This window comes from Astatotilapia calliptera, chromosome 12 (genome assembly GCF_900246225.1).
Source record: "Astatotilapia calliptera chromosome 12, fAstCal1.2, whole genome shotgun sequence".
Lineage (NCBI taxonomy): Eukaryota > Metazoa > Chordata > Actinopteri > Cichliformes > Cichlidae > Astatotilapia > Astatotilapia calliptera.
Genome location: NC_039313.1, coordinates 34,915,133 through 34,942,632, shown reverse-complemented (window position 1 = coordinate 34,942,632; position 27,500 = coordinate 34,915,133). Strand labels below are relative to the sequence as shown.

The following is a 27,500-nucleotide window of genomic DNA, read 5'->3' as shown; positions in this document are numbered from 1 at the left end:
TGTTTTGGCCATAAGTTTAACAGTTTTGAAAACAGTATGTAAGCACATGCAAAATGTCCTGTACGTACAAAGATTTTTGGCAGTTGTTGTGTCTGAGTGAGAAGATAATTCATGAAATTTGAGAGATGTAGTCATTGAATGCATTTTGTGCCAAAACAATGATAACTGGTCCTCAGTTTAGCCCACATAGACTTCTGTTGTGCTCACTGTGTGAGGAGTTTTGCAAAAGTGACCTAAGTATTGAGACATGTGTCCTAGCGTCTGTAAAAAACTGTAAATGGGTTGCCAACCGCCAGTAAAACAGAAGACAAAGAAGAAATTACATAATGTCATGCTGTGAGTGAGATAACCAGCGTGTAATAGCAATAGATACATATTTGAAAAGGAAAAGTGGTCAATCCGACCTGGTCCCGGAGAAAATTCTCACCCAGATGAAGGCAGGAGTAGTGGTCAGAAGAAAGCAAAAAAGGTATACTGGGGACAAACCGAGCCAATTCCACTGTGCCTGGTGAAAAATTATCAATATGCTTCTTGTGACACTTTTGTTTGGTGGTGTGCCGTGTGATTTTTCTAATGTGAAATATGTGCCGCGGCTCCAAAAGGTTGGGAAACACTGCCGTAGCATTTCCATTTCCTGCTGAGGCAAAAACAGCAACAGTCTGAGAATGAAAAAAAAATTATTGGTATAATAGCTCAGCTATTAAATACCCAAAGGCTGAGAGAAGTTAGATTAAGGCGATTCTCTGGTTCGATTCAATTTTTAATTCAGTTTTATTTATACAGCGCCAAATCCCAACAACAGTCGCCTCAAGGCGCTTTATATATATTGTAAGATAGATCGTACAATAATAGATACAGAGAAAAACCCAACAATCATATGACCCCTATGAGCAAGCACTTCGGCGACAGTGGGAAGGAAAAACTCCCTTTTAACAGGAAGAAACCTCCGGCAGAACCAGGCTCAGGGAGGGGCGGGGCCATCTGCCCTGACTGGTGAGAGAAGGACGACCGGATGAAGACAAAGGTTCTCTGTTTGCTCAGTAGTTGTTCAGCCCATGCACTCTGTTACTGTAATGGTACAAATCTCCTGTAACACTCACCAAGAGGACGTAACTAACTGTGATGGCTTAGGTGCATTTCTGCACACACGAGATAACAAAAGAGGAGACAGGATCCACTGTTTCCGTCACTGACATGCGTGTAATCCTCGATTAGAGGACACAAATAGATGTATGTCAGCTATCTGTGGTGTTTGGGGCCAGCAGGGTGCCCAACTCAGGCCAGATGGGCCGCAGAAAGTATAGAAACAAGGGGATTTTATGGGAATTTTGATAATCCCCATAAAATTATCTCAGAACTCTGAAGCTGCAGTTTCCTGTTTCTTTGCATCAGAGCACTACCATTTACTTGCCTACTGTCATCAACGTCTTCTTGTTTGGGCTGCTGCTTTTAGAGTCTCACTCTTTTCCTCCTGCCTGGCAGCTTCATATTCAAAATCTTTTGTCCAGTATCTCCAGCATCCCTAAACCATCTTACCCGTGCCTCTCTACCTTTGTCTCCATACTTTTTAACCTGAGCTAGCCCTCTGTCCCTCTAATCCTGTCCTTCCTGGTCTGTCCAAATTAAGTTTTACTATCTTCAGCTCGACCTCTTGTCTTTTTATCAGTGCCATCACCACAGCAGGTCTTCCTACCATTTTATAAACCTTCCCTTTCACTCTTGTGATAGAAGGACACTCATCTCCACCTGCTCCACCCTGCCTGTGCACTCTTCTTCACCTCTCTTGTTTACTGCCCATCGCTTTGGATGCTTGACCCCAGGTATTTCATTTCATCCACCTTCAATATCTCTACTCCTTACATGTTCACCTTTGCTTCTGCGTCCCTGTCATTCACACACATGTATTCTGTTTTGCTTCTGCAGACCTTCCTTCCCCTTCTCTCCAGAGCATACCTCCCCGCTACAGATTCTCCTCCATCTGCTTCCAACTCTCACTGCAGATCTCAAAGTTGTCTGCAAACATCATAGTCCACAGAAACTCCTGCATAGCCTCACTTGTCAACCTGTCCATCCCTACTACAAACGATCCCACACTCAACTTAAACTCATCTGTCACTCCTCACACTGTACCACTGTCTTTCCTATGCCCCCTCACATACCTCTGACTTCCTCATGCAGTACCACAGTTCTTCTCTCGGCACCCCATTATTATTATTATTATTATTATTATTATTATTATTATTATTATTATTATTACCCATCTGAGCTTTGTCATAAGCTTAATGATATCATTCACTCTAAAAGACTGTTTTAAATAAAGCTGGGGGTGGAACTGCAGGAGAACTGAAGGCTCAAATACACAAGAGGTAATCTGGGAGATGTGACGCACCGGGGAAACACAGCTGAGCTAAATCAGGGGAAGCATGACAGAGTGAAACAAAGCTACACGCAAAGCACATGAGACAAGGGACTGGCAAATTAAACAGGAACTAAGTGAACAGGTGACTGACTGATATATACAAACTTGACACGAAACAAGAAACACCGAACTGACATAGAAAAAGAAATCCAAACAGATGGGGGGACATGACTGAGGAGACAGAGGGATGACAAAGGAGGACGAGAATATAAAAATAGTACAAACAGATTCCAAACGAGAGACTCTTACAACTAAAAGGAATCACAAGCTCACAAAAAACCCAGGATCATGACAGGACTTCAAAGTACTTAATTACACAAATTCATGGAAAGCACATATTGAACAAATTGCATAAAAGACGCTGCGACCTTTATATTTTTCAAAAGCAGCTTAAAAGATAAAATACATCTACGTTACCTGTCAACAGCAATAGCGACGAGCGTGAAGACAGAAGCTGACACAGAGATGCCTTGAACCATGCCGCTCATTTTGCAGACCAAGCTTCCGAAAGGCCATCCTGTTGACAAGAGAGATGCACTCAGCTGATTTACTACTGAGACAACAAACTGTGACAGTTGGCATGATGACTGTAGCCCCAGGCTGTGACTCTCATGTAATGGCATACTTCTGGGACACAGAAGAAACCATCAGTTCCTCTAAGAAATATTTAACCAGTGAGTTCTGAAAAAGCCAGAAGGCCATTTAGGAAACACTTTTCAAAACAACCTTTTAATAATCCAGACCATAGTGTTAAACACTGCCGGTTAGTCTGGAAGGACTAACGTAATTATGCGACCCACATGTATGCAAAGGCCTGAGAGGCACGACTGCTCTATATGATAGTTTTCCAGTACCTATGTAAATTCTGGAGAAGAATAAGAAACGAGAAAACAAAGATTACACCCACAAACTCACCAGTGTACGCTGAAGCTGAGGGGATTTGTCTTAATGCCATAAGCAAGTGTTTTGATTGGGAACAATACGTAATCAGTGATGCTGGTAACAGTAACACCTACAGTGTTGATGTTTAATATGCCTGCAGACAATCATCAGTACAGAGTGAACAGGAAGAAGAAACACGGTACTCAAGGAATCCTCAATCAGCCCTTTGTGCAAGAATAGTTTAGTAAAATCTGCAGAAAATGCTTTTAAGCATTCAGTAAAACGTGTGAATCCCTCTCCAGTTCATTCATATAGGAGCTTCACTGCACAAACAAGCGCCCGAGAGGCCAGCAGGCTAGAAGGATGTTGATATGAGCCATTTATCTGCACTTGCAATTAATTGTTATACCAGATGAAGGTTGAATGAGACTAACAAACCTCACGGGATTCCTGGCAGAGCGTGTTGTTCTTATTAGTGAAGTTGAAATCTGAGGTTTAAAATATTGGCATTGAACAGTGACGAGAAAAACATTTATAGGACGAGATTTTCAGGGAACTTTATAATAGTGTTTCTATCTCCACCCACCAGCAGTATTACTACGTTTTGGGGGATCTGATGAGGGCTCTTTGAGTTTGAAAATGAACCTCACTGTAAGAAATGTACATAAAAATGACAGTTAATAACTGTAAAATGGTAAATTACCATTAAATCAAAAAGAGTAATTTATTGTAATATGGACATTACATTTCTGTAAATTGAAAAATGGTGATTTGCTTTTATTTTTACACTGCTAATATGTTGAAAATAAATTAATGTACTGTAATATGGCACATTGTCTTTGAAAACAACAGGAAAAATCTGTAACATTATTTACAATGAATCACCCTACAATTTACATAATAACTCTGTATGAATGACAATCTTTCCTGCTTTTTTCATTTGAATTTACGATTTACAACTGTATATTACCTAAAACATACCGTACTTTTAATTTTAACAAAATGTCAAAACATTGTTAGAATTATTGTCAAAATTACGGTGAAATGTTTTTAATATTAATAAGCTCAGGCTGTTTGATAAAACAGTATATGTTAACAGTACATACAAACAATTACTAATAATTAAAAAAATATGTATATTTCTTTAAGTTCTAGAGTCTCACCAAGTATAACACAGCTATTTACAATGAAAAAAAATATTTTGTGGTATAGGGAGGTTTAAATCATGTATTTCCCACTGTTCAGTCCGTGTTCAATCTGTTCGAGTGTGATACCACCTGCTGAAATTAAAATTAATTGATCAAAATGAAATACAAAAAAATTAATGAAATAATTTTTCTTTTCAGTTTCTAATAATAACATAAGGCATATCTCTGTTACTATGGAACGCCAGGACTGCCATAATGAATTAATTACTGGTTTAAGATATAAAAATGTATATCTAGGAAACAGAATAAGGGATTTGAAAGAGGAGGGGATAGTCTTGTTTTTGAACTATGTAAATTATTTGAGGATTAAGCCTCGCACAGCTGGGAGCACAACGATCTGGAAGTTTGCTCTCTTACATGGATGATGTCAGATAAATATAATGGCAGAAATAACTGGACTGAAAGCGTATTTTTATTTCACTGTGTATATGTTTACCTCCTTGTCTTCCTTTCTTTCATTTTTTAAGGAATAAACAGATTAACAAGCTGTCTACATAATATGCTCAGCTTCTTAATCCCTTTCAGAACAGAAAACTCTAAATAAGGCAGAGACAGACCCACTTTCATCAAATTTCTTCTGTGTAGGCAGACAATATGCTGATATCCTGAGCTGCCATCCATCCGCATACTGGATTTAGAACCAGCAGACACGGTCTAGTGTCATTATTAATTACGGTTTCCATAATAAAAAATATCCTCAAACACCAATTCCTTCTTGCTGGAGGTCTGCAGTTACTGTTTTTTACAATAATTTCTATTCACAAAATTATATTATACAGTGCGATAGTGCACTTCTGTTACACACAATATGTTATTAACCAAAATTACACAGCATCTGCCAAATCTGCTCACAGTGCTGAGCATACGAGCAGGCAGATTTTGGGCGTCTTTAATCTTCTTGCGATGCCTCTTTCATATAATTTGAATTGCCAGTAAGCACTGATGCAGATTCAATACCATCAATCACGGTGAACTAGAGCATCATCACATGGGCTGTAGATGAAAGCTTTCTTAGAAACTGCGGCAGATTGCGAGTAGTCCAGTCTTTTCAGAGCACTCATGGGCTAAACAAGAGCCTCTTATCACTATAGCTGAAAGAAGATGACTGTAACCGTCATCGCACTGCTTTTCGTTGGTGTTGGGAAGCTTCACAGTCTCATTGTCAAATGGAGAGCTGTACATTTTATTTATTGCTTCACTTCATTGTGTTAAAGCCCTGACCCCTGACCTCCATTAACATTGAGTCCAGTCTCGTTTCCAAAAAAGCTGAAAAAATGTGAATTAAAAATGCAGAAACACATTTTAGTATGTTCATTTTTAAATTCATGCCAGCAACATGTCTCAGAAAGGTGAGATGAGGGGCAAGTTACCTCTGGTTGCATCACCTCTCCTTTTAACAACATTTCTAGGTGTTTTCAGCCACTGAGGGCTTAGCTGTAGTTTCATAGCTCACATAGATTTGAGTGCTGAGCACCCAGGAGATATCAGCATTTCGAAAATGTGCATTATGCATCTGTTTGTTTGCATTTTAGAGTTTTTACTTGTTTTCCTGATCGCAGAGAGAGTGCTCCTGAGAGGCCAAACCTCACATTTGGTATGTTAGTCACATGTCCTCCGCCAGGCAACGTAGTGCGTACGAAGTAGCGCGAAAAACAAAACTTCAAAGTAGCGCTACGCGTTCACGGGGAGTCGTGGATGATGAGCGGCGATAAACTTGCAGTTATGCCCAAAAAGCAAGTTTATGCCCCAACTCCACCGGTGGATTCTGACAGCGTGGAAAATGTGAAACATCCACGATCACCACGATTTTGAAGGGCTGGACTGCTGCATGATGGAGAGGAGGACACCGCCACGCCTTCTGAGGGTGTTCGACTCTGACACTGACAATGAGGATTTCTTTGGTTTTGAAAGTGACAACGAAGGGAGAAAGAAGAGTTGGATGCGAAGCCATCCTGAGCCGTTTGTATCCGACCTGGAAGAGGACTTTGGTGGTTTTAGTGCGTAGGAAGAAGAGAAGATGGTGGTGAATGATGACTTGTTTATGTAGCCAAATAATATCCCCATTCTATGTCAAATTTTCATAATTGGTGCCAGACGTTTGCACACGCAGTCCTTCAGAGTGGTGATCCTCTTCTAGTCTCTATTAAATTTGCAACCTCTCAGGAAATGTCTGTTTATTCCAAATAATGCTACTAATTAACATCTTAGTTATCAGATGTTCCACTGTGTGTTTTTTTAAATGTATTATTATCACTTTTCATGTTTTTGTCGCCCCTGTCCTAACTTTTAATTATTGCCTACAAAATTAAGTTGTGCTTTTCTCCTTTTGTCCACAATCTCTCATCAACACATTTTTTCACAGAAATATATCTTTTTGGTATCTGTGAAATTTTAAATATAAATCAAACACCCAGAGTTTTCATTGACAACCGAAACTAACATACAAAAAAGGATATGCATCACATCCCTGAGCCTTTACAGGTGTGAGCAGCACACGAGCGCAGTATCAGCAGCAGCGGCTCCCATACTCTGTCTGTGCCTGAATGCATCGTGCATTATCACTCAGCTGTAGGTCGCCCATGCTTGGCTGCACTCGAAGCTCGGTGCACGATCACTGTAAACACATGACTATTACGCTACAAGGAGAAAAAATTATGCATAAGGTCATGTTTTCATACATGCAGCCTGAGTAACATGCAAACTGCAGACAGACAGATTACAATGGCATCTAATCTGTTCTGATGCAATAATGGAAAGCAGAGCTGAATTGAGATGTCGGAGTGATTTATTGGCCAAATGCCACTGAATTTCTCTGTATCCTACTCCTAACACTGAAAGAACTGAAAGATGGAGTGCAGGCAGACTGGTGATGAGCTCTGCCCACTTTATGATTGACACAGCCCTTTACGTTCCAGCTGAGTGAGCTCAATTTTCATCTCTGTGCCAAAAGCTCTTTGGCCTGCTGGCGTCTGAATGAATCTTTCATTTTGTCCTCATACAAACTGCAGCTTGACTCACCTTGAACCTTTTTTTTTGTCTGCTGCATCACATTTACCATTATGTCCACTGATATTTTACTCAAATCTCAACAGTCGATCAGCAAACATAGAGGGCCATCTTTTTTCGCCTGATCATCACTTTGGGCTCCCTTCTTGCTCAAATGTTTGGATCTTCAGTGGCATGAAAAATCTGCTGGAGACGCCGACGGTAATCTTTCTTGCCCTGTTAACACGGCCTCTCCACTAGGTCATGCAACATAACACACTAAAGAAACTGCAGAGAATTTACTGGAGTATATTCTTCTAAAACATCTTGTGTTATCCTATCTTGTGTAACATGAAATGTGACAAGCTGACTCATGAATTCTCAGAACAGACCCAAAAAATAAAAGTGTTGCAACAGGCATCTAGTGGTCGGGGTCATCAGCCACTTGTTCCTCCCTTTATTGAACCAGGCCTTCATTTTGATGTCTCCTATCCCGCTTTATCATTTCATGATTGCATGAAATTGTGTGGCCATGACACCTTAATGTTGACAGAATCTTCACATAATCACCTTCTGGAGCGATCAAAAACAGTTATGGCTGCAGGTGGCGTCACATAATAAGATGGTATATCCACATTTCATTTTTTCTATAATCTTGCTGATAAGAGAGTCAGGTAATGTAAAGCTCTCGGGTGGTACATCCTTTGCAAAGGCTAATGCATTCTGGAAAGCAATCAGGATCCCCGCTTAATTATGACCTATAAGCATGCACCTCCCACCAAAGTGTAATCCTTTTAAAATCCATATCTGATGAAGCCTAATCAAATATTTTAGATTTCTGTATGGAGACGTGCTCTGCAGATGACCTGAGTTTGGTCAATACTTGACCTCAACCAGAGACAGCCCCATAGGCCAGCCCTGCCAATCACCCTTCCTACTGGCTGGGGGGTCCACTGGTGTCTGATGCAATATGAATGGGGAAGCAGTCGGGGGGGAGGTCTGGGCAGTCAGATCCAAACTGGTTCTTGGCACTTCGAACAGCAGCAGCTGGAGCTATTGCACCAGGCTGAGAGATGCCAGTTGTATATAGTCATGCTTTCTTCAACGCACAGCTCGGGTTTTGAAGCCTATGTGCTAAAGACGGTCTGTAAAGTCGTCCTCAGTGAGAGGTGGCGAGCAGGGGTCGGTATACTTGTATCTCCTGGGTTCAGTGTTTACACATTAGGCTTCTTCTGTGCAAGACGTTTGTTCCCCTGCAGATATGGATATATCCAAGTTGCACAAGTGCAAAAATCTTGCTATTATTAGCCAAATGTAATCATCATTCTCTCCAATAAGCTACATCACAAAATAATTTTTACTGATGTTTTTTCTATTATTACTATTATCCTGTTATTTCTATTATTTTGTGCTCGGCAGGTGTTGATTCCAGAGCTCAATTCCTACTCCGTTGACATGTCTCTCCTCTAGGTTTCTTTTATTAATGGATGACACTGGGATTGCATACACGCTTTATTTTATTAAATGCTTTTGTTATTTTTAGCTGTTCCAGTTCATAGTGCAGCAAATGCTTACCCACTGGTGTATTCTTGAACTGTTGAGGTTAGAGGTTCGCACTGAAAGAGATTTTTCTAAAACTCTGCATAATTTTTAATGCGATAATCTACTGGAAAGCTAATCTGGAATATGCTTCCTGCTGCTGGGTGCAAGCCGTCCCTTACATTTCTGGATTAAATTCATTGTTATGTCATCGCAGCAGGAATTTAATCACACAAAGAATTCCAGCCAGCTGTACGTTCACATGTCTGGTTTGGCTCTTGATTCAGACTATAATGGGGTTTTTTCATACCAAATATCTGCTCTTACAAAGAGGAAAGATGTGGATAATTGGTCTGTAACTGTAATCACTAATTGCAGATTCCGCTCTCGTTATACATCCAAAATTGTTGCTCTAAATGAGTAAAGCAATTTCGTTGTCACTCAGTTGACATTCTTATTGTTAGCAAAATACAGAAGCTCGTGGGCTTTAGTTTGAAACTGTCATTTCATATCAGAATCAAAGGAATTTGAAAACACTTTCCAAGAGTAAATTATCATAAAATCATTGTCAGGAAAATTTTAGTCATTTAATTTCAATGTGTAACTGTAGACAGTATCTGAACCCCCAGCTACTATCACTTGCCTTAAAAATTGCTCATGTGTGATTTAGTCATCAGCAACCAACTGTCAAACGGAATTGGAGCACAATGTGGAAAAAGCCCCGGTTTCTCCATCTCAGCTCACAATTTCAACTCTGCCGAGCCTCTTCTGTTTCTCACCACCACAGGCGATAAGAAAGCGGTGGGTCATGTCTCAGTGCTCACAAGGTTCATTTAGCAAGGGATGGCTCTACAGAAAACTTGGGTAGTCCACATTAATACAACTCAAAGCCAGCAGCTCTGACGCTGTGATTTCACAGTAGAAAGCTAAATGGCTGGTTGAACTCTGGAAAAGATGGTGAGAACACTTTTTTTCATACAGCATTTTCTTTGCGATCACTGAAATGTGAAGCAAGTCTTGGTAAAACAGGGCAAAAGTGAAGACGACAGAAAAACCTTAACCCTTCTGCTCGGTGGCCGTTTCAGGATACCAGGAATCAGATCTGGTTCCACTGCAGTGACTCAGCTGTTGCTGGTCAGGCTGGATTTTACCATACTCCGGCTGCCTTAACATTCATTTGTAATTTAGGTTTATGTGTGCAGTGGGTATACCAAATCTTTCTAAGATGTTCTATCGCTACCAAAAAGTGGTTATTTTCTGCTTCAGAACCTGGTAAGTAGCTGGTTATGATTCTGTTCATTAGTATTTGCTGAGTTCTGCAGATAATCTGCAAAACTTTCATCAAGGAAATTAGATTTTAACTTTCATGTTGGCAACCTTTTATTTTGTTGTCCATTATTGCTGTTCGGTCTACACACTGAAGCTTAAATACGCCTTTCGGGATGTTAATCACAATAGAAGTTTGTCCTCTATCTGGGTTATCAGGAAGCAAGAAGCAATAAATCATCTAATTTATAAGAATCCACATGCAGAAATTCCTCTGTGCTAAAAGGTAATAGTTTCTTCCCTACTCCATGCTCAACCTCTCAAATTTGATGCAATTTCACCAGGTAGTTTTTGGGTAGTGTTGCCACTGATAGCACAAAAGAGCAACACACCTCTATTACTGTCTGCTCACCTGTAATTATGTTGTCAAGAAGCGTTGTTGGCATGCAGAAAATCCCCACCAGCAGGTCACTCACGGCAAGGTTTAGGATGAACAAATTGGTAACAGTCCGCATATTTTTGCTCCTCAGCACGATGAAGCACACCACTCCATTTCCCACCATGCACACGAGGAAAATCAGCAGGTAGGACACGATGAAGATGGCTGCCGTGGATGGCTGATGCAGGTAAAATCCAACATAAGTGATGTTGCTCCTGGGTATGACAGACTCCAGGGAGGAGTTGTACAACGTCCAGTTGTCATTCAGTTGAGTCAAGTTGTTTTCAAATCCTTCGTTCATTTTAACCCTGTAATATGAAAAGTCGTTAGAAAAGTGCAATGAGAAGGTACTGGAGTATTTATTTATTTATTTTAAGATTAGTTTTGTATTAAGTAAAATCCTGCAATCGAAGGTTTGTCAAAGGATTTTTGGTGAAAACATGTTTGTTGACCACGGCTGAATCCCTCTCTAGTGTTGTAAATCATTTCAGTTTTATTCACATGGCACCAAATCACAGTCACCTGAATGTGCATCATACTGTAAGAGCCTACAATACTGGAAAGAAAACCCCAACAATTAGATGACCCTATGAGGAAGCACTTGGTGACAGTGGGAAGGAAAAACAAGAAGAACCAGGCTCAGAGAGGGACAGCCATCTGCTTGGGGGTTAGGGAGGAAGAAAGGAAAAAGACGCACTGTGGAAGTGAGCCAGAGATTAATAGTATTTAAAAAAACAAACAAACAAAAAAGATGTGAGTGAAGAAGAATCCCCCAGCAGACTAGACCTACTGCAGCATCACTAAGGGAGGATTCAGGTCACCTGATCCAGCCTTAACTATAAGCTTAATCAAAAAGTTTTAATCCCAATCTTTTAAAAAAGCACCCATTAAGGAGTACAAAAATACCTTAAAAACATATCATCCTGTCAGATTATAATGTGTAATGTTACACAAGAACGGGAAGAAATCAAAATGAAGAAAGATAATGCTCCTCTAAAAGTAAAAGAAATACCCTCACCTCTTCAAAGAGAAGTTTTCTGCCTTTGTAGCTGAATGATAAAGTTCAGAGAAATCTGTGATGAAACCTTGTTCCTTTCACTCTCACATCAGTGCAGCGTGTTGGGTTTTTATTGTGTTACAACAATGCTGCGATTTTTGCATGATACCAGATGTTGAGTGTGGGCAGATACATTTTGATTTTGATCATTTCTTATCAAAAAAGCTCGAGTCGGCTGATGTATCTGATGGTTATCTGATCACCCGCTGTGTTTTATTTGTCTGTTATTTTAATGGAGGTGATGATAAATTATTTTTTAAAAGCTCCATTTTGAGCAGCGTTGTTGTAACTGCTTGTACTTTATCCCCTGAGGTTTTCCAGGCTGGAGTAAGTCTGATTTTAAAATATAAATGCATTTGTATAACGCTTTACTCAGTCCCTAAGGACCCCAAAGCACTTTACACTACATCCAGTCATCCACACATCCACACACTGGTGATGGCAGCTACATTGTAGCCACAGCCATCCTGGGGCGCACTGACAGAGGCGAGGCTGCCGGACACTGGCGCCACCGGGCCCTCTGACCACCACCAGTAGGCAACAGGTGAAGTGTCTTGCCCAAGGACACAACGACCGAAACTGTCGGAGCCGGGGCTCGAACCGGCAACCTTCCCATTACAAGACAAACTGCCAACTCTTGTCCAACTTTTACCTACTGGGCGTTTATTGGCCATTATTCAAACGTAGTTTAGTATAGTCAGCATTCAGTACATCCGTACATTATGAAGTACAAAATGAAAATATTAAAGTGTCCAATAAGACTTTGAAACTTGCAACTCAAACTCGTTATTGGAAAAGCTGATGGATTACATGTCAAACCGGCCCCGTGCCAGCAGCAGCGCGCTACTTCACTGTCCTATTTTCCATCTGTGTTGCTACTTGAAAAGAGCACTTCTTCCCCCTTCACTTTTTCAACCCGAGCATTGCCACACTGGAGCAGCTCTTGTTGTGGGATCCTGCTGTCGCTGTCTAATTGTGTTTTATAAAACGAGATGAGATGGTTGTTGAGGGAAAAAGAAAATGCCAAAGAAAAAATTACCCACCAAGTCAACAAACTCGCAATTGTGAATTTATGTTCGTATGCTGTCGAAAACATTTCAAAGGTGAACGTGTTGTAAGTACAGGCTAATCATTTCTACTCTGACATCCTTCTGCATTCAGAACTGTGAAGGCTCTTTTAGAGCGTTTCAAGCAATCTTCCTCTTTTTCAGTGAAACCAGTGGTTTATGCTTTGTAATAAACCCTGAATGTGTTTCTATTCATTAAGCCAACTTTGGTTTGTAAATGTTGACAGTGACACGCTTACCCCCTCAAAAAGGGTCTTGCCTTGGTTAGATGTCATCCACTCTAGTTGGCCTCTATTTAATTCAGTTTTATTTAATCACAACAACAGTCTCCTCGAGGCGCTTTCTGCAGTCTTTCAGCTTTTTTTTATTTTTTTTCTCTCTCTGACAGGCTTATTCAGTCTCTTAAACCTTTTGACAGCCTCCCTCCCTTGTACTGGTGTTTCATATCATGTTTGATGTTAGAATGAAAAGCTATGAATTTAACACTTTCATTTTTTACTCTCTGCTCGTACAGAACTTAATCTGTTTTCTAAGAGTAGGTCCACCTGAATTTGACACACGTGAAGAAAAGTAAAATAACTATTGATTATATGTGAACAACAAAATGGGCCAATGAAAAAGTCAGCCTCCTCTCAGCTGTCTGAGTGTCACACTCGTGTGCCTTCAAGCAGACAGCAAATTAACAGCTGTGATAGCGTCTACTCAAGCAATTATATAGAAGAGATTTGGATCAGATAAGGGTAGCTGCTGAGAATCATTAAGTCTGATTTGAACTGTCTGGTCATGATTGGATGTTACTTACATGGAGTAATATGAAAGTCTAGATGGAAGAAAACACAATATTACTTTGGAGCTGACTTCCTGTGCTTTGCTGATGTCTTAAATTGATTCCTTCAATCACCGTCATCCTCCCATCACATTTTCTGAGTCTCCTTTATGATGCATCACAGTTTTTACAATTTCATCATTGAACCCAAGATCAACAATTCCCCTTCAGTTAAGTGTATCACATGGTGTTGTTGACAGATGGTTTCTGTAACACCTTTTTGATAGAAGTATCGAGCTCTTCTTCATCCGTCTCTGCATTTCTGTGATTTGATATAAGATATTATTTTCAAAAAAGTGTAGGATTTAATAGCCTCCAAATAAATTATAATTCTAATGTAATAGTCATTAATCTGCCAGTGTAGCCACATCCTGATTTCTGTTTCTCACAGTTCCAATGCATGTATATACTCTGTCGATTCTAACCCTTTTTTTATGTTAAGTCTTATTCAACATTTAATCAGTCCAACAGCAGGTGGATCACCTCAGTGTTAGCTGCCATTGTTTGAAATGCACAAAAAAGCCCAGCTCCGCATAGAAAGCCCAGTGCAAACTAAACTGCAACATAGTTACAGACTCATGCAAGCTGGCTACACTTTCAGTTAGATCAATCAACAAAAGTTAACCTAAGTCCAGTAACCTGAGGTTTTTCTGAGGTTTGATTCCAGGTTCTAATAGCTGCTGCAGATTGTTATAAAAATTCTTAGGTATGCTGTGAATTATAGTTCTCAGAAAATCAAAAACCTCAAAAAATTGTAATAAGCAGATGTAACTTTTAAAAAGCAAAATGTAATCAGCCAAGAAAGTTAAAAAAGGGGCCGTCTCTTACTTCCTCTCACAGGTATAACAAAATCAGATTTACACAGCACAATTAAAATTGAGCTTTTGAATTGCTGTGCAAAGAATACAGTTGCATTAAATGTAATTACATTAAAAATACATACAAATACAGTGGAACCCCGACTTACGAATACCCCGTTAAAAAAAAAATTCAAGTTACGAAGGCGCTGAACGGCAATATTTCTGCCCGAGTTACGAAATCCGCTGGCTCTGATTGGCTGAGCCCACAATGCCTTCCGAATCATGTGACAACCCCTTGGCTTTCGTAATTGCGCTTCGCTGTTCCACTTGAACAACGTGTTGTTGTTCTAGTTAGCAATTAGCCTATAGCCTATCGTTCAGCATCGCCTCACTCAAAAGGCGCGACGGGTGCTTCGACTTACGAAAATTTTCAACTTACGAAAGACCCTCAGGAACAAATTAATTTCGTAAGTCGGGGTTCCACTGTGCAATGTAAAGTAAACAGTGGAGATGCAGAATACAGAATTAAGTGGCCTTCAGCAGCAGGTACATAACTACTACTACATCAACCAGAAGACAGCAGGGTTACAGATATAACAACAAATGAGAGGTTAGTGGGTTGGAAAGGCCAGAGAGTAAAGGTGGTTTTGAGCCTAGACTCTCCTTTTATCTCAAGCATTAAGTGATTCCATAGCTGTGGAGCAGTGACTGCAAAGATGGTTACCTTGTTACTCCAAATGTGATATTGGAAATGTAAGAAATCAGCAATAAAATCTAGCTGCTGAACTCTGTTAACGTGTTTAAAGACACAGGTGACACCAAGGTACAGGAATCTCCAAAAAAGCAGACATAAAGTAATAAAGGAATGGATGAACTTCCAGATCACGAAAAGCCAAAAAAAGATTTGCGTTTAAAGATGATTTTTAACAAGAGAACAAATGGGTTTAAAAAATTGCATCGAGGTCTTTTGCATTAGGCTTTAAATATGAGGTGAAATGACTTAAACAGCCTGCAAAAGCACTTCTAGATTTGGCCGAACTGAAGATGATGATCTCAGTTATAACTTTAAGTTATTAATCATCCAGGCTTTAATATCTTCATAATAGTTCATAAGAAGCTGTAGGGAATCCTGAGGTTCTAGTAGAAGATAAAACTGGAGGTCATCAGCATAGAAAAGAAAGGAGATGCTGTGCCTCCTAATAATATTACCAAATGGAAACAGATACAAACCCGGACGAGAGCAGAGGATGAGAAAATCTGACAAACAGAGAACGTTCTATCCTTAAGATGGAAACTGAACCGAGAAGAACTCGCTGCTTAGGGCTAACCCAGTGTTTCAGGCAAGAATGTTATGATCCACGGTATCAACAGCACCACTAAGCTCCAGCGTAATCAGGGCTGGTCTATCACCTGTAAACCCTTAGAAAAGGTAGCACCTTTGGTTGCCTTGTGCATGTTACACACTGTGGACTTGTGCACTGGTCTGCACAAATCTCCTAAATCTCTCACATACTGGCTCCAAGCACCACAGTTACCCCAGGACTGATATTACAAGGACATCACTTGCTCTAAGGAACCTTTGGGAAGAAAGTCGCCGAAAAGGGCAAAAGAGCTTTTCCCCACTCAGCCGGCTAGTGTTTGTGAGGAGGAGGCAACAATGCTTGTTACAGGCTCCAAGCTATGGTAGACTTGGATGCTAATTTCCATATGAGAAGCAAAATTTGACCCAGAAACACTCAAGGACTTCAGTGTCACTGTCCTAATGTGCTAACCCACAGCAGCTGAGCCTTCAGTATAATTGGTGGGGACATACTAATGCGCACTACACTTTAAAGCTTCATTGTGCAGCTATGAAGCCATCTTTTCACACTATGTTCACATTGTCAACCACCACATTACCTATAACGATGAGAAAAGTGCGAAAACGACTGAATTCTGCAGGACAGTCATGTGCTGTGGACACAGATATATCAGCCACTCCAAGCAGCCCACCCTCCAACAAAATCAAGTCCATTTTGGAGATCGGTTTCTAATCAGAGTGTCTGAATCTGTTAGTGTATGAGTGTTTTTCTGTGTTTGATGCCGCTGGTACACTGTGTGACACTTCACTAGGGAACTGTAAAATAAAGTGCAACTGAAGTGTCTTCCTCCTTCAGTGAATTACTTCCACAGCAGATATACTGCAGGTAAAAGAAAGCACCACTATATGAAATTTCAGTCAGAAACATTGTTGGATTTCAAAGGAAATCATTTGTAAGCTGGAAATATCTAAACATGGTTTTAGAATCAGAATCAGAAAGGGTTTTATTGCCAAATGTTGAGCGGGTTTACAACATTAGCACATTAGGTGGACCTCAGGAATCACATGATAACTTCTCAGTTTGTGTTCTGGTTTGTGCTAAAAGCTTTTGAACTTCAACATAAAAGTGTATCAATCCTTCTATCTGGGTAATTCTCTGTATTTCAACAGCACAAGTATGAAAGGGGAAGAGCTGACCAGCAAAACGAGCCTCGTCTCAGTCATCTGACTAAGATCTGCGTTAAAATAAGGCTTTATAAAATAAGGTTTTTTACTAATTACATTACTGCACTGGGGAGGTACTGTGTTAAGTGGTCCACAGCAGCCCAACAATACATGTTATCATGTTAAAACATTTACATTTTGTGAAAAAACAAATTTACATCTTAATGTTAAAAAACCCTCTAAAATTCAATCGACTGATCGTGACCTCTTAATTAAACACTAATCTCACTATCCAACCATAACTGCTTCTCCTTTAGCAGGCAGAAGACCACGTTCAGAGCAGCTTCCTCCTCTCACTCATGTTCACTAAACAATAAAGTTATTACAATAAACAGTGGAGGTTCTGCTGTCATTAAACATGCTCTTCACATGATACTGCATATGAGCTGGGAGCCGCAAGGGAATTCCAGACTGTGTTCATGTCCCTAATATGCCACTGATCATTTTTTGGTGAACTTGCGATCACAGTGCATTTATCCAGGGTGTAACTGGAAATGTAGCTCAAAAACGAATAAGATCCTTTTGCCTTCTCTAATGTTTGTCAAACATGCAGCTTAAAATAAACTTAAATGTCAGATCCAGTCCTTCATCATCTTTCACCAACCCCAGATTTTGCATTTCTCATCATTCTTTAAGCATGTATTAAAAGCAGCCATTGTAATGGCATTAATAGAGCTGCATTGTGCACGTTTGTATTCAGATTTTAATGCTCCACCTTCGTCTGCATGAGACAAGAGGAGCTCATTACGTGTTTAGAAGTTAATTAATTAGAGTCAAACCCAGTTAAATTTTATATTTTAATGAAAAAGGTGAAAAGAAGTTACGTTTTTTTATTAACTAATCAAACAATTCAAATGTAATTCTAATGGAGCTCCAAAAGTCCCCAGTGATGACTGTGCATGATCCTCTTTCCCACTAATGATAATGATAACACGTACACAGGAGCTCGTTAAGTTCGCGTCCATCCAGCAGCATTCTGCCTGATGCATCGAGGCGAGCAGACAGCTCCATGAACACACTGTGCAACCATTATGCGCACATCACTTAATGAAACATTAAAGTTAATCAGGACATAATATCGCTTCTTCAGATTCCCAGTAAATCTCACAGGAGAGGAATTGGATGCAGACTTCAGGAGCTGAATGACTGAGCGCTCCTGGACAAAGAGCGTCCTGTCAGGCAGTGGACAAAAACGCGGTGATAATGGTTTGGATGGATGCGCACTTGTTCCCTGCCTCTACACGCCCCAACGAGCTTTAAACGCTGTCCAGTTTTAACTATTCAGCTTGAAGATAAGTAAAAGTTACTGAAAATTAATTCTACAGATTCACGTCGCCCTGCCAAACACTGAAATGTTCACCATTGCCTTATTTATGATGTTGTCCTACCTTGTTTGCTTTCACCTCAACGGGCAGCGTTCATTTAAAGAAAATGTCCAAATTTCTACTTTTCTCCGAATGAGACATATTTATATGAAACCGAAGAAAAAACAGAAAGAAGCCAGTCTCTCTCTCTCACTCAGCTCCGTACCAATCCACGTTCAAGCGCGTCGCCTGAAAGCGCGCTTCTCGTGGCACATGGTGCGCTCTGCCGGCCGCTCAGAGCGCAATTGTGGGATTTGTGCAGATCCAGCCGTGTTTGATGCTGTGACGTCGGGGGCGCAGGGGTGGGATTAGAGGATGAGGATGAACGGGCTAATGGTTGAGTGATATCGCCACGATCTCGCCCAGCTGCTGACTCTTAAATGTCATTGTCTGTGATGGTGGAAGTGTGGGGGGGCAGAACACAGATGGTCTGCGCAGTAAAACATAGCCTCAGGAACCGTCACACAACACCCCATATAGTCATGTGGATGTTTTCTAAAAATGTTCAAAGCCACGGTCAACAAATTTATGGAAGCCCTGAGATGCCAGAATTTATTAAGTCTGCACTCCCCTGGCAACCACTGGTCGCTAGGAAAATTGGCTATTCCCCAACCAGTTGGAGAGCGGTTGCTGTCTGTTGCTGAATGGTGCTAGCTAAAATCAGTCCTTAAATCAGGGTGCTGCACAACAAAACCTTGCAATTGCTTTGGGTGCCAGCAGTTTGCTTGGTTGCCCATAGTTTGCACTGAAGACAGAAACTTGTCTGCCCCCACCAACTAATCAACGAGCAATAGTGAAACTAGAAAAAGTGTGACGCACACTTGTTTCAAAGTAAAAGTGCCTCAATGCTGCAGCCAACGTGTTTTGAAAGGTGAAACTTGCCACCCAATTTTTTGTTGTCATCTAATCTTTAGACCTGTGTGACTGAGGCCGAACTTCCCTGCAGAGAAATGAATAATAACCTCAGATTTTATCAATAAAATGCCTTTCCAGTGGAAATCCATGTACATACAGCATTTCATTTGTTGTTTTGGATTATTAAGAACTAACAAATTATGATTTTTATGTGTTGTTATGCTTTTTTTAAAGGTCTATTTGTGAACCATATAATTGAATGCAAATGTAATGAGAGAAGATTAAGTGTGTAACGATGAAAAGTAGCATTTATTGCTTTTGTATATCTATAGATGGATTTATTTATAATTTACTGATGTGGCTCACTTGAGATCAAATTGGACCAAATGCGGTCGGCTTGATAGCCCAACATTAAAAACCTGTATTTCTGCTTTGGTAGCTGCTGTGCTGCATTAAAACCACCACCACCCGCCTGCTTGCGCTGCTTCAGCTCCCACAGCTTGACTGTTGCCTCATCAAGGGATTGGTCTAACAGGGTCACTTCTCTTATCTGGGTTTCTTTGTGGTTTGTGGGTTTAATGTGTTGGGCAAATAATTGAACTATGAAGTTACTGGTTTGAATCTTGCTGTGGACCTTTCCTGCATGTGTTCCTTTCATTGCGCTAATATGTTAAGAAAGTATTAATCTGTCTCTAAATCAGCTTCTATTAATGCAAATTCCCACTTTGTATTTTATTTCTTTTTTGTTCTTTGGACTCTGATGATGAAACGTGTGTGCAGCACACAGTATGCTCCCCTGTAGATGGCAGATGGAAGAGAGTGCTGTTTTGCTGCGTACACACTGAGAAAGCGTTGCAGTTAAAAGCCCAAACTTTCTTCCCCAGGCTCTGGCATGTTTGATTCGGCTCGAGTCTGAATCATTGAGAAAAAGTTATTGAGCAACAAGATCTAACCTGCAGAAGCATCGTTAATGGCGGCCTTCCTGGCTGCCTTACCCTTAGATGCTTTATCTTTGAAGCCTAAAGCGACCAATTAAGTGAGATAAACGTTATCATGATTTTGTGACGATTGTCGTAGTCAGTCACAGTTATTGCTGCGTCTTTTATTGATATGTGAGGATTCATCATGAAACACGTTTGTTTTTAAACCATATCTCCTGTGTTTCCCTCCCTGTTGTCTGTATGAGCTTTGTGTCGCTCGTTGTTCTTATTTACTGTTTATTTTGTTTGCTACGTGCTCGTGTGTCTCAGTTGGTTCTGCTTCCTGTAAACTCGCCTGTGACTTGTTAGCCAATCATAGTTCTGCACCTCCCTGTCAGTCTCCTCGTGTCTCTGTTTTGCCCCTTGTGATTTTTCTTCCTGCTGCTTTGCTACAACTTTGCTGTACTTTCTAAAACTTTTGCTTTTATGCTGCTTGTATTTTCTGGACTCTTTCCTTTTCCTGTTTTGTCTTGATCTCAAATCTACTTGTCAGCTGTTTTTTTTTTTTTCCACTTTTTTCTCACGAAAGTATTAGCAGATGTTGCCTCATCTTAATATCATAGTATTTCTTTTAAAATTGATTTAGGCTTGTGCGGCGTTTGTGGAGGACTGTGATTGCCATCTTGTGGTGTTTTCATTTTTCCATGTTACCTGCTGAGCAACAAAAAAAACCTTTAGATTTGACAGTCACGCTTTTCTCTTTCTAAAAGAAATGTCTTTTCTTTTTTGTCTTTAAATAAACTTTAGTTACCAACCCTGAATCTAAAAGTGTGCCGACTCTCTCTTGAGACAGTTTCTCTGCTTGTAGTGATTGCAGCCTGAAGTCTTAGTTTACCAGTCAGTCTGCTGGATTATTTGGCTTCAGGCTCTCAGGCTGGTGTGTATTAACGGGATAACCTGCTGAACATCTTCTCTATTTCTCAGAATAAATGTGAGACCTCGGCGAGTTTAAAACTGTAGAAAAAAATAGAAAAGCAGAAGATATTTTTAAAAATCTTAACCTGTAATGTAAATAAAACTCTTTATCTTTTTATTTCTGTGCAGACGAGTGCTGATATTCTGACCTTGCCTCTGAGCACATTGCACAAAAGTTGTGAGATTTTAGATTCACCTCAGCTGCACATGAAGAATGTTTTTTCTCACTCTCAAATGTGAACAACTGGTGGTGAACAGTGCAGCCAAGTGCACTTACACACACAAATCACAGGAACATAGACTCTGAGTTCAGTTCTCAGCACGCCAGGAGCAAATTGTCTCATTGCAGACAGGACTCAGAAGAAAGCATGACTTGCTGTATTTCTTTCCTGTGTGAGCTGGAAAGAAGTGCAGTGGTTCTCAATAGAGGAAAGGCTGACTCCTGGGGTGCTGTGAGCTGCTACATGTGCGTGCTTTAGAGGACTGCAAGGCTGGGAAACCCGTGTGGGCTGAGAGACGTGGTTATGCTTTACACTTGTGCTGCAGGAGCTACCAGTAGTGAAAGTGTATGTTAGTGTTGCAGAAGGCTTGAGGCATTATGCAGATGCTTATATGGATTTCTTGCTCTCTTATCCCCTTCAGTTATTAACTGAATTCCTCCCATTATATATTTTGTTATATATATTTGCTCATTGCTGCCTTCAGTTTGTGTTATTTTGAAAACATCTCACTTTTTCTTTTTGTTTGCGCAGATATGCAATGAAACACTATTTTTGGAGAAAAGCACTTACATGTTTGGTTAACTCCAATTTGGTTTACCCACCCAATGATTTAATTGTAGTAACATGATCCACATTTAGGTTTTTTAGAACCAGAGATGAAGCGATGCAGATCTTGCTGGCAGACATGTTTAAAGTAGCCTTTTAAACCTTCTCCACCTATTGAAGGGCATGCATGTGCATGTATTTGCTTCCCTGCTCCTTTTGTCTCCCAGTATTAAGATGGGTCATTCCCACAAAGAGCTGATTTAGGTATGACTGGCGTTCCCAGTTTTACACTTGGCTTCTTCTTAATTAATTTATTCACTGTGATGTTTTATTTTCATTCTTAAATTTTGCCACATTTGCTCTTCATTTTAAATCTTTTTCTTTTTTTACAGACTTTTAGGACCGAGCTTTGATTTGATGGTCCAACTTCATACCAAGTAATGAATGTGTCACTGAACCATGTTAATCTATAATTAAACTTAAATTGTGGGTGACCGGTGGAGCGAGTGGCACAGGGTCGAACATATCAGATTAGTGGGTGCTTCAAATAGGCTGCCCTTCTATTAAAGAAGCAATGTTGTGCATTGTACTTCGGTTTTTTGTGGTAAGAAATCGTGCAGTAGTAACTGCACCCCCCCTGTGGGAGTTGCAGTATGGCAACACAGCTGTTTTAGCAAGGGGGTTTTGTCATTTGAAATAAAGTGATGCCAAACACTTTTTGCACTAATAAAATCCAAAAATGACACCAGTTTAAAACTTGAACTTGCTGCAACTTTTGGGTCATCCCTCAGGACACCTCAAACAATTGGATTACTCTCTGGGAATCCTGTGTGTGTGTGTGTGTGTGTGTGTGTGTGTGTGTGTGTGTGTGTGTGTGTGTGTGTGTGTGTGTGTGTGTGTGTGTGTGTGTGTGTGTGTGTGTGTGCGCGCGCTGATGAAAGTCACCATGGTAACAAGAAGGCAGTTTGTGGACGACAGGCATCCTGCAGTATATGCAGGTCGAGCCTTGAGAATAACATTGTTTTATATGCACAGCAGCTGTAGAGAGTGCAGAGAGCTGGCCTCATGTGGAAGGATAGATAGGATTGCATTATTTTTTCAAACTTTACAAACACTGCAGCTCCCTGACCCTGTGCTTTGTTTACTGAACTTGCCTGCAGTGGAGTGTTTACTGACATGTCTCCCCAATGTGATGTTTGTGTAAAGTTGGTCAGAAGGTTCCTTTGTGAGTGCGCATGCGCCATTAGCGTGCTGCCTGCTGTAACCTCTAATTTCCCTCGGGATGAATAAAGTATTCATTCTTTTCAGTTTCCTCATCATTATCAGAACTTTACATAGAGACCTAAAATCCAAATCATCAATCCAATGTTTGTCAAATGTCTGTCCAAATCTGTTTGGCTCTTTACTAAAGCCGTAATAATTTAAATTGAACAAAATCGAAAACAGAAAGTAAGATTGCGCCGTATATTAAAACTGAGGCAAATTTACAGTTTTACGCATGTCTCTGTCTAAACCACAGCATTTTTAAGCTTTGTTAGAGCTATATAGCTACACATCTGGCAGCGTATTTAAATGTTATTTTACTCCATGTACATTTGTGCATTATCTTTAGACAAAGGACAAGACATCTGGAAGCAAAATGCTTTCTGTTTTTTTTCCTGGTTAAACCAGCTTTGGCTTCATGCGGTTGGACTGTGCATTTGGTGAAGTTCAGTCTCAGAACCACTTTGATAAAAACTGGCAAACAGAACAGGAAGTCTACATGGAAAGCCTGCCTTTAGCAAGGTTAACTCCAGGAACACAGCACGACGTTTGGAGCTGATCACAGCCTCCAGTCGGCCTAGACTGGGTCACTTAATGCTAAAGATTGTATAACATTTAACATTTTTATTGTAAGTATGTATATATTGTATATTGGTACACATATAAAAATAAAATCATCAGTTCATTCTGCTTTACAATATGAAAACCTGTACAAAAATAAACTCTGCCTCCAGAAGAAAGGCTGCATAGATGGCTTAGTGCCTGGTCTTTGAAATGATTTATATTGTTTCCATGGTAATTTGAAACATTTTCATAAAGGCTTTGATAAAGAAATGTTACTGCAGCTCTGTCATTGTATATTACATACATATGCGCTTACTTGCAGCAAAGCTGTTTGATCAATTGCAAATAAGTGCATACATCATTCTCCAGCTGCTTAGCCAAACTGTAGGGCTCTTCTTTGTTTTCTGTCTCGGTATGTTCGCCCGTTTTACTACTGAAAATAAAATAAAAGATTATTATTTGGATTCTCAAGTTGATAAATAAATATGAGATTCATACATTTGTTTACCCTGATCTACACAGACGACAAATAAAAAAGGATAAGCACCACCTACCTGCAGCTCCAAGCCATAACCAAACCCCGCAGGAATGAATGTGCATGCTGGATCTAAGAGTCACTGGACATTTGGCTTTAGTGCGAGGCCAGATCTTTATTCAGTTAGTTTTATTCAGCTTATGATCTATGCATAATTTGGCTAAGACAAGTGTGAATAAAGAAGAACAGCGGGAACTACTTTATGTAGCTGGCCTTTCTACGGACGATGATTTCTTCTTGGTCAGACTGAAAGAAGTATCAGCTTCAGAAAATAATCTTTTCATGCTGTTTTTCTTTCAAATGATAAAAAAGGGGGGAAAGAAATGTCAAATGACCTATCTCAAGTTTCTAAGCAGTGCATTTGAAGATAAAAATCCGACTTTTCAGTGAGTCATGACATGTAATGTCTGTGTCTTACGTGACCATAATGCTGTTGATTTAAAGGTGCCTCTGGCAGGAAGTGTCTCATCTCACCTTGTACTCACCTGCATCATCAGTAAATGACATCTAGTGTCAGGCAGGTGCTTTCAGACTGAACAAGGAGCTGATTTTTATCTTACTTTTCATCTCATGACTCAGAAATGTTGTTGCCTGGAGACTTTTCCTACACTCTGATTTTAAAACATGTTTAACATGCAGGACTTTGCTTCAAACTTTCCATCCTTTTCCTCATGTGTTCCAGATAAATATTTTACTACACGAGAATATCTTCTTGTTCTGTTTGCTCAGATGCTGTTTTCAGAGTAAGGCTGATAGAATGCAGCTTGGTGTGTTGGCTGATCTCCTTGGAGCTTCGGAGCTTATCCGAACAAAGGTGCTGGACTTTTCTGCTCTTCACATCATCATTTGTCCCACCTTCTTATCCATCGTGCTGCTAAGGCACATGAAAGCTGCGCAGCATCAAGCCAAACAGGTTCTTTGTTGCTGGTGTTGAGTAGGTATAATTACAGGAGCTCAAGGTCATCCACAAAGTGTCCACTGGATCCCTCTTACTGCTGGCAGTAGACTTCATGATCCGGTCATTAACCAGAACAATCTAAATGGATTGTCTCACTCCTCTGTCTCACGTGCACTGTGAATCACTCTGCACGGCATCCCTTTGTTGTGGATGAGGCAGACAGGCTTCTGGGGATGCCTGAGCAGCTTCAGCCAGTCCAAACTCGTAGTTTACAAAATGACTGTAGAGCAATGTGTTCCAGAGAACATCGTAAAGCTTTAGAAATATCAGACAGCATGAACTCTGTAGATGTCAGAAGATCTTTCCATCCAGTCTTCTGTCAAACCCACAAACCTTTAATGACAAATATTAAAGGCCTGAAAATGCAGAAGCAAACACGGCTGTGTTGAAGGTGTTTCAAACTTGGGACGACTGGATGTTAATGAGGTTTTTTTCCATTGACGTTTGGTCCCAAATATAATTTAATATGCCATTAAAAAGGTCACAAAGTTACAGACTTAATGTGTGTATACCTGCAGACAACAAGTCCACAGTAGACTAAGTCGACTGAGGCTAAAGCTATGAATAAAATTAATCATGCATCTGTGGATCCCTGCAGAAGAGAAAAATGAGACCTTCTCTTTGCATGTTTAGAGCTAAGCAGACTGAAGTATCCAGAGGAATGTGAAAACGGCATGCATTTTCCTTTTTATATAAATCTATGTGAACGTTCACAGTTCATATTTGGACACACAGGAGTGATTTCACATTCACTTTATTGCAACAGTTTTTACCCAACAAGTGAAAAGAAGGTGAAGTCATGGGTTAACTCTCTGAAGTCTGATATGTTTAAAATGCAGAACACGTGTTATTCTTTGTTTAAATTCTGTCTTATCTCACAGCAACAATGAGGGAATTCAGGGAAACATCTCTTTTTTCCCCCCTGGAGTGGTCGTGGGAAGCATCTGTCAGCCGTTTTTTCTTCTGAAGTATTGTACATGCAGCAGGCTGTTTGTCTCCAGTGACGGTGAAGGCAGGATGCTAATCAGAGCGACTGCTTTACCTCTGGCCCACTTCAGACATTTATACAGGTTTTTTGGCACTGGTTGGGGAGTGAATGAAAAATGTGTTACTGTCAGAATGGATTCCCCAAACACCGAGGAACAAAAGTACACACAGAGGAAAGAGGAAGAACTCCTGGTCCAACATGGATTTAACTGCTGTGTGTGTGTGTGTGTGTGTGTGTGTGTTGTTTTATTTTTTGTTTTTTGCATTTTAGCTTAAATGATCAGGTTATAAACTGTTACGAATAGGGATGGGTACCGGTATCTGATGCCATGATGGCACCGGTTCTGACATAAACGGTAGTAACCAGACCGAAAAGCAGAGCACATTTCGGTGCTTTTTTCCCCCTGAGATGTGATACGCTTTAGACTCTAGCCAATCATTTTACGTTTCCGAGGATAGTAGGCGGGGCCAGGTACATACGTTCTTTTAGAGCAGAGCTACAGATTTAAAAAGCGGTCAAAAGTCTGGCTGTACTTCACAGCAAAAGATGCAAACTCAGCAGCCTGCAACAACACCTGGCGACGCATAGTGTTCTGTTAAAAGCCGAGAAATGTGCTGTATTTGATAGCTTGCTGCGAGACCTCACACCGAGCACATCTACTGCGGTGTGGTGCCTGTTATCGGACCCGGAGTTAGCAACATCCCCCAAAAACCCGAAGAATAGAGTCCTGGCCCCTAGCCCTGCCAGTGTAGCAGAAATGATGAGGATGATGATGCAGCAGCAGCCGTTCTTCTCTGCGTGAGTAGCTTAATGTTGTTCGTGTGTAATTTACGTTGAGTACTCTAACCACTTTATTATATTAATGCATGTAAGGTGAACTAGCAAACACCATCATAGCTACATGCAGCTGTCTTCTTGTTTGATGGCAGATACTCCCTTCACCCTGGCCAAAAAGCTTAAAATGACCAAAGAAAAAGTGGAAAACAGTTAAACATGAGAGGTTTTTGGACAAAGTTTGTGTTTTTTCCATTGTTTAAGCACTGCTTCCAGCCAAGAGTGATACCATATATGCCCCATAGCTGCAGAAAAGGCTAACATTGTTATCTTTTTACAAAAAAACAGCTGAACATGAGGTTTTTGGACAAAGTTTGTGTTCTCCATTCTTTAAGCACCGGCAGTGATAAAACCTAAACGATACCCATCCCTAGTTACGAATATGTTTGAAGACACACATCCCAACAGTCAAGTCTTTCCTGGTGCCCAGTTATCACCACGTTCCTGAACCGCTTAATTTGTCAG

The 27,500-nt window shown here is 40.4% G+C and overlaps 1 protein-coding gene across 1 annotated transcript in view; it reads right to left on the bottom strand.

The window, feature by feature from the left end:
- npffr2a (neuropeptide FF receptor 2a) overlaps positions 1–18,632 on the bottom strand; it is a 33,005-nt gene extending 14,373 nt beyond the window's left edge. The window contains exons 1-3 of the mRNA XM_026188006.1: positions 18,401–18,632; positions 10,712–11,046; positions 2,837–2,936 (exon numbers count right to left, since the gene is read on the bottom strand). Of these exons, the coding sequence (XP_026043791.1) occupies positions 2,837–2,936; positions 10,712–11,039 (428 nt within the window). The 5' untranslated portion in view covers positions 11,040–11,046; positions 18,401–18,632. The remainder of the gene's footprint in view (positions 1–2,836; positions 2,937–10,711; positions 11,047–18,400) is intronic.
- Positions 18,633–27,500: the final 8,868 nt, after the last annotated feature.